Source organism: Pinus tabuliformis, chromosome 2_2, assembly GCF_031772625.1.
Source record: "Pinus tabuliformis cultivar Carrire ecotype Pingquan chromosome 2_2, CPIR1, whole genome shotgun sequence".
Lineage (NCBI taxonomy): Eukaryota > Viridiplantae > Streptophyta > Pinopsida > Pinales > Pinaceae > Pinus > Pinus tabuliformis.
This window is the reverse complement of record NC_142300.1, coordinates 503,329,398-503,337,609: the sequence shown is the minus strand read 5'-3', so window position 1 is coordinate 503,337,609 and position 8,212 is coordinate 503,329,398. Positions and strand designations below refer to the sequence as shown.

The following is an 8,212-nucleotide window of genomic DNA, read 5'->3' as shown; positions in this document are numbered from 1 at the left end:
ACAAGAATCGATATGCTCATATATATGTATAAACCCATGAGAAAGATTAAACCAAAGCCTGCACACAGCTACACATGAAAACGAGGTTAACCATTAATCAGAAGGAAGAAGCATGCATATATGTATATATGTGATAAAACATTCCATCAGGAAACGAAAACCATATTTCAGGACAAAGACTGTTCGGTGCCATTAACTTCTTGCCTTTAATAAACAGTCAAATTCTAGAATAAAACCTGACCAATGAACCAAGTATGGAAGCTGAAAATACACATAAGAATTCAAAATAAATGTCCATGCTGAGACGTAAATCTGGCAAACAAATAAACAAAGTGCATGGAAGCACAGCACTTCCGGATGTCTAACTTTGAAAGGCAAATGGGTCTTGGGTTTAACTCAGACCACCCATGTAAACCCCAACCAAGTGGGCTCAGCAAAATAACCTCGAGGAACGCAGCCTCATAAACAATAGACCAGAACTATAGACCCAAGACGAAAATTTCAATAGGGGACACGCTGATGGAAAGTTATGTTCAGGTGTGTTGGCCTGTAAACCTAGAGACGGAATAACCTCAATTCCCTTAGCACATGAAATATTATCATACCCGGAAGCGATGGAACTGTTAAGTGCCCATCTTGCAGCCGAATCCATCCGCAAATCCTGACAGTCGGAACAAGGGTATCTGTGAGCAAAAATACATGCACCGTATTAAAATCTATAAGATCTATCTGAACAGCTGTGAAAGTTGTAAAACTGAAGATTATAATCTCTGTCGGTACAGAGATGCGAATTTGTAAAAAAAAATACAAAACTGGAACGAAAACAAGGATAACCTTCAGCGAGCGCAGATAGGAGTTGTAATACCTGACAATGGGGTTCGGAGATAACAATGTTGGAAGCCTCGGACGAGGGTTTGCTGTGTTCAAGCCCCGAACTCTCCAGGGGCTGAGTCCACCGCTCAGACAGAGGAAGGAACGGGTTCCAGAACTTACCATGTGAAATGAGTCTCCCAAAGGGCGCAAAGGGTAGAGTAAAGCAGTGGCTAGCCATAGCGACCATCGGATCAACTGCTGAAATACAAGCTGTCGATCTCCTGAGAATCCCGAGATGGTAGCTCAGTACTGCCACACCACGTACGAGGGGGTACAGATAAGTAGGTGCCTAACCATGTAAACCACCAGCCAATCTCATATGCAGACATTAAACAGTATAATTTGTAGTACTGATAAAATAGATAAGGATACGTGTCAAACAGATGGGTGGTAGGTGCAGGCTTGGGGGCCTGCTGAGAGTGTAAATGGTCAGTCATCACCTATACACCATGATGGTATATGCCAAGTCATTCGGGTGACACATAATAAGCTTGAGACTGCCAAAACTTCCCTCAATTATAGTGGTTATAATGGGCAAATGTCAATTATTCGGTCAAATTTTTTTATTTACCATGAGGTGTATGACAAGTGGTATCAGAGTCAAATTCCAACAACTGTCGCCTTTGGGATAAATACTAGAAACTAAGGAGACCATGACACTTTTGATATGTCTCGCAATTGAAATTTTGTTTATTCATTTAAAGGAAGAAGTTAATATATTAATTTCTTTCTGATTCTGTTCAGAGGCTAAGAGCAAGGGGACTCGGAGGGCCGTTAATATGAGAAGGACGAGAAGTGCTCCACACAGGTTTGTAGCAGGCCAAGGACGTGCAACAGACCCTTGGGGTAACCGATATTTATGGGTTCAGCTTGGGGAAGAGACCCGCAGTACAAATTTAGCAATATTAGAGACTGTACAGGAACTGAAAAACGAAATGGCTCAGTTGCGGGAGCTCAATGCTAGATTAACCATGGAGCAAGAAAGAATTTTAAAGAGTCTGTTAGACAAACAGAATCCATAACCGCAGAATCCCAGTGCCGAACAACAAGATGTGTTAGAGGAGCAAACCCAACACACCAAGCCAGAGAAGTCAAGGGAAAGGGATGAAGAGCGGGAAGAACGATCTGACAACGCTTTCGAGCAGTAGACATCAAAGAGACAACGAATAGAACTGCAAGGAGAATTCTGTAAGATCAAACCGTGACACTTCGACGGAGAGCAAGAAGAGGCAGCTGAGGCATGGTTGATCAACATGAACAAATATTTCCAGCTGTACGAATATGACCACAACCTTAAGGCCTAGTTGGCCATTTTCCAGCTGCAAGAAAAGGCCACATTATGGTGGGAGGAAGTTAAAATTGTCAAAGGGGTAAGTGAGCAAATTGTTACATGGGACAAATTTCAGAAATATTTCAAAGAAAGGTACCTAATGGAGCGCTTTTACGACGAAAAGGCAAGGGAATTCCATGATTTGCGTTCGGGACAGTAAACCATGGACGAATTTATTACTCGGTTTACATCATTACTTCGTTATGTACCCTATATCAAGGAGGAAAAGGCTAAAGTACAGAGGTTTGTTAGCAGTCTGCCCTCAAATATGAGGGAACAGATTGAGTTTGACAATCCGAAAACAATGGATGAAGTAATACGCAAGGCCAGAATTTGTTACCAGCAAAATAAACAGAAAGGAGAGGCTCCAGGAAAGAGGTGGGCTGATAGGAGAAACAACAAACTTGCTGGAAATAATAAAGGTAACCGTGGTGGAGGTAGTAAGGGCCTGGCAAAAGGGCAAGCCAGCAGGAATTCACAGAAAAACCCCCTCAGATCAAAACCCACGGGTGAGTCAAGAATCAGTGAACCATCTGGAAAATTTGATAGCGAAGGGGCAGCAAGGCCCCCAGTGCAGTGCTGGGGTTGTGGTGGGCCTCATTACGTCAAAAACTGCCCACAACGGAAGGGAGCTGAACAGCTTTCCCAGATTCATGAAGCATCCAAAGTCGGGGATGTGGGACATAGTTTGCCAAAGATTAAGGCGGCTTTGGAGGATCGACAGGCGGAGTACTAGCCAAGCATGGTGGAATTTGAAGGTAAACTTTCAGACCTTACTGTCACTGTTTTAATTGATCCAGGAACCATATTAAGTTACATTAGTCCTAAGATTGTGGAGCAATGTAAAATGCAAACAGTTAAGTTTAGGAACCCGTGGCTAGTACAATTGGCTACAGGGGCAAAGCGAAGAGTTCAGCCCAAGGTCGTTAACTACTCCTTAAAGATAGCCAGACAGTCAATAAGAGGAGATCTGAATGTACTTCCCCTTGGTTCTTATGCTATTCTTATTGGTATGGATTGGATGGAGAGGCATTGATCCCTAGTCAACTGCAAAACCAAGACCATTTACTATAGAGACGAGGAGGGGGCAAGGTAAGAAATTCAAGGAATTAAACGGCCTGTGCAAGTTAGACCAATAACTGCTTCCCAGTTAGCTAAGTGCCTTAGGAAGGGGTGTCAGATGTACGCTATCCAAGTGGGCTATGCTGACCCAAAAGACAAAACAACCACTTTAAATAATATTCTTGTAATACAAGAATTTGCTGATGTTTTTCCAGAAGAAGTTCCTAGACTACCACCTAAGAGGAATATAGACTTCACTTTTGAATTGATACTAGGGGCAACACCGGTATCTTGAGCCACTTACTGGATGAGCACACCTGAGCTGACAGAATTAAAAATGCAGCTACAGGAACTGCTAGATATGAATTATATTCGTCCCAGTGTGTTTCCATGGGGAGCCCCAATATTGTTCGTCAGGAAAAAAGATGGCACCCTTCGAATGTGCATTGATTATTGTCAATTAAACAAATTAACCATCAAGAACAAGTACCCCTTACCCCAGATAGACGAACTGTTCAATCAAGTAAAGGGGGCAACAATATTTTCCAAGATTGATCTGCGCTCTGGTTTTCACCAAATTTGAATTAAGGAAGAAGAAATAGCTAAGACTACCTTTAGGACCAGGTACGGGCATTACGAATTTGTGGTATTGCCCTTTGGGTTAACCAATGCCCCATCAACCTTTATGTGTCTAATGAACAACATATTCCATCAATATTTGGACAGATTTGTGCTGATCTTTATTGATGATATACTAATATATTCCCGTACGATGGAGGAACATAAGGAGCATCTTAGGTTGGTGCTGCAAACTCTTCAGGAACACCAACTATATGCCAAATTTAGTAAGTGTGACTTCTTTAAGGAGGAGATATAGTATTTGGGACATATAATCACGAAAGAAGGAATTGCAGTGGACCTGGAGAAGATAAAGACTATCTTGGAATGGCCTGTACCCAGGGATGTGGCAGACATCCGATCTTTCATGGGATTAGCAGGTTACTACCGACGCTTTGTGGAAGGGTTTTCTAGAGTAGCCTTTCCTATCACCTCCTTGTAGAAAAAAGGAAGAGCTTTTCGGTGGACCCCAGAATGTCAAAAAAGTTTTGAGCAGCTTAAGCATCTGCTCACCACTGCACCTATTTTGAATATAGCTGATCCCAATAAGGAATATGTGGTGTGCACTGATGCAAGCAAAGAAGGAGTAGGAGGTGTGCTAATGCAGGAAGGAAGGGTGATCGCCTACGAGTCTAGGAAATTGAAGGAACATGAGCAGAAGTATTCTTCTTATGACCTGGAATTGGCAGCCGTTATTCACGCCTTAAAAATGTGGTGACATTACCTTATGGGCAGGAAATTTCTACTCCTAACAGATCAGCACAGTTTAACAAACTATTTCAGCCAACCCACCTTAAACGCCAGGCAAGAACGGTGGGTGAATTTTCTAAGTAATTTTGATTTTGAGATCAAGCATCTGAAAGGAAAAGAGAATCGGGTGGCAGATGCATTAAGTCGGAAATTGCAGAATTTATATGAAATTTCCTGTAGTGAATGGAAAAGTCCTCTTGAAGGAACAATTAAAAAGGCAGCAGGATGGGACTTAGTATATCAACAAATAAAACAACAAGTAGAGCAGCTAACCAGCCAAGGAAATCAGTCAAGTTACTCAGTAAATGATGCCGAAATGCCGCGTTACAAGAAAAGGCTCTATGTACCCAATCAAAACAACATCAAAAATTTATTCTTGGATGAATTTCATAAAAGCCAGTACGCCGGCCACGCAGGATATCAGAAAATGATTACTTCCCTAGGGAAGGAGTACTATTGGCCAGACATGAAAAGAGACACAGTTGAATACCTGGCTCGTTGTTTCGAATGCCAGCAAATTAAGGCAGGGCATCAACACCCTACATGATTGTTACAACCTTTACCCATTCCTGAATGGAAATGGGAGACCATCTCTATGGATTTCATAACGGGTTTTCCCAAATCAAGGAAAAATAACGATTCGATCATGGTGGTGGTGGACAGGCTAAGTAAACCTGCACATTTTCTACCCGTACAATCAACCTATAAAGCTGTACAAATTGCTCATATTTTTATGCAAAATATATTTAAACTACATGGGTTACTTAGAACCATAATCTCAGACCGAGATGTGAAATTTACTTCAGCCTTTTGGAGGACATTGTTCGGGGAATTAGGAACTCAGCTGAATTTCAGCACAGCTTATCACCCTCAAACTGATGGGCAAACTGAATGGGTGAACCAAGTGGTAGAAGACATGTTATGAGCCTATGTTATGCGACAACCAACCAAGTGGGAAGACTATCTACACCTAGTTGAATTCGCATATAATAATAGCTACCATACATCCTTGCAGATGAGCCCATTTGAGGTATTATATGGGCGGAAATGTCATACCCCCGCAAGCTGGGGTGGGCCAGAAGACCGATTAATGCTGGGATCTGACATGCTTAAGGAAATGGAAGATACAGTTAAGGATGTAAGAGTCAATTTAAAGGCAGCCCAGGATAGACAGAAAAGTTTTGCAGACCGGAAGAGAAGGTTTAAGGAATATCAAGTCGGTGACCATGTATATGTGAGAATTCGAGCAAAGAGGAGCACGCTACAGTGGAGTGGGTGTGCCAAGTTAGCACCCCGATATTGTGGACCCTTTCAGGTCTTAGCAAGAGTGGGGCCAGTTGCTTACCAGCTCGCTCTGCCCAGTCACATACGGGTCCACAACGTTTTCCATGTTTCCTTGTTAAAGAAATACGTTTATGACCCTAAACATATAATCAAATGGCAGGATATTTAGGTAAGAGGTGGTCACTGATTGCCTAATCCTAATGCTTCTCTTTTAAAGGAAAACTAACTCGAGATGTTGTATGCTGCAGGTCGAACCGAAAGGAGAAGTCTTGGTCGAGCCGTAGAACATTCTCGACCGGAGGCAAGTAATGCTGCGGAAGCGGGTTATTACCCAAATTAAAGTGCAATGGCAGTACTTTGGACCTGACGAGGCCACTTGGGAAGACGAGGAACTGATGAAAAAGGCTTATCCAGGACTGTTCCTGGCTGAAAGACATCGGGACGATGTCTAATTTCAGGGGGGGAAGATGTGATGCCCCAGGTTTAATGTAAATATTTTATTTTACTACAGTAAATGGTAAACTGAAATGACTGTTACTATCAGTTTGGATTTAATAATATTTCCTGTGTTATTATTTGGAAAAATAAAAGCTTCTTGAAATAGGAAACTACCAAAAGGTGGTTGCGGTGTGTGTGTCCAAGGGCCCTAATTGTTTTCCTTGGAGGAAAAACAGTGGGAGGAGTTTTCTTTTGGCTGCGCTGTGGGAAACAGGCTGTGGGAAAAGAACACATAGAAACGAAAAGGCTAAGTCTGGTTATGATCAGATAGCCCAACATGAGAGTGCAGTGTCTTGCTGAGGGTAGTGACCTGGCGAGAGCTCGGGGGAAGATTTTGGTCCTATAGGACAAATCTCAAGGTTGGGAGGAACATTGGAAGCGGGAGAGCTGTGCAGGCTCGGCTTCAGAAGCATTTGTAAGTTACACCGGCACAGGTAAGTGTGTGAATGTTCATAGGAAAATCATACAAAGTAGATGTACCGGTATAGCTATTAACTTACTGTAAAAGAAAGAAAGAATCCATGGATTACTGTTATTGCCACAATTCGAGGATAGAAAATACAAATATTTATATGATGTGTTTTCCTACTGGTTATCATTGATTCACTGTTTCTTGAATTAAATTCCCTGCTGTGATTAATGGTAGTTTGTCTTACAATATATATATATATACAGCAGGATTAGGAATCTCAGAGTCCATAGGAAGGGGAAATGAGGTTGTGGTTGCTGCAATACAGGAACAGTAATTAACCGTAACCAGAAAATGCAGAAAAGGCTAACAGAGGGAACGAGTGATTTTGGTCCTGTACGCACCCGTAGCATACAAGCTCTAGCAAGGAATAAAATTAACACCCAGTAGTGATCACAGAGCTCGTAGAACATTGATATCTCTGTCATAGGCCACAAGAGGCTAAGCCCTAGACTCAAGGATTCGACAGTGAGAACGTGGAGGTTTGGATGTGGCGAGAAGGTAAATCTGTGTATTAAGATAATGGAACGGTGAGTGAAATTAGTAGCACTTCCTGTAGGAAGAACATGAACAGAGGTAGTTATCATCGCCTGAGAGAATTTGATACCCGACATAGGAGGGTTACTAGTTGGAGGAGGTGTTGTATTTCCCTGGGCAGTGCAGGTCCCAGTTGGCCCACGGGTTGGGTCGACCAGGGTCGCATGGATGTAGGGGAAGCTACAGAGTGGCAAGGGTCGAGAATTAACTCGAAAATCCTCAAGTGAATGAGCGGGAAGGACCATAATAAACCTGGTATATAACTAGAATATGGTCATGACCGTATAACAAAATACCGATGCAGACATTAAAACAAGAATCGATATGCTCATATATATGTATAAACCCATGAGAAACATTAAACCAAAGCCTGTACACGGCTACACATGAAAACGAGGTTAACCATTAATCAGAAGGAAGAAGCATGCATATATGTATATATGTGATAAAACATTCTACTAGGAAACGAAAACCATATTTCAGGACAAAGACTATTCGGTGCCATTAACTTCTTCCCTTTAATAAACAGTCAAATTCTAGAATAAAACCTGACCAATGAACCAAGCATGGAAGCTGAAAATACACATAAGAATTCAAAATAAATGTCCATGCTCAGACGTAAATCTGGCAAACAGATAAACAAAGTGCATGGAAGCACGACACTTCCGGATGTCTAATCTTGAAAGACAAAACGGGTCCTGGGTTTAACTCAGGCCACCCATGTAAACCCCAACCAAGTGGGCTCAGCAAAATAACCTCGAGGAACGCAGCCTCATAAACAATAGACCAGA

The 8,212-nt window shown here is 42.2% G+C and overlaps 1 protein-coding gene across 2 annotated transcripts; it reads right to left on the bottom strand.

Moving 5' to 3' along the window:
- Positions 1–257: 257 nt before the first annotated feature.
- LOC149193562 (uncharacterized) lies at positions 258–1,008 on the bottom strand. 2 transcript variants are annotated; one of them, XM_089406744.1, is made up of 2 exons: positions 866–1,008; positions 258–683 (listed from the first exon to the last, which is right to left on the bottom strand). In XM_089406744.1, exons 1-2 carry the CDS (start codon positions 994–996, stop codon positions 431–433), a joined length of 384 nt encoding a protein of 127 aa, XP_089262870.1. In that variant the 5' UTR covers positions 997–1,008; the 3' UTR covers positions 258–430. The 2 variants fall into 2 exon arrangements, with proteins under 2 accessions (XP_089262870.1, XP_089262871.1); XM_089406745.1 differs by having other exon boundaries at positions 258–661.
- Positions 1,009–8,212: the final 7,204 nt, after the last annotated feature.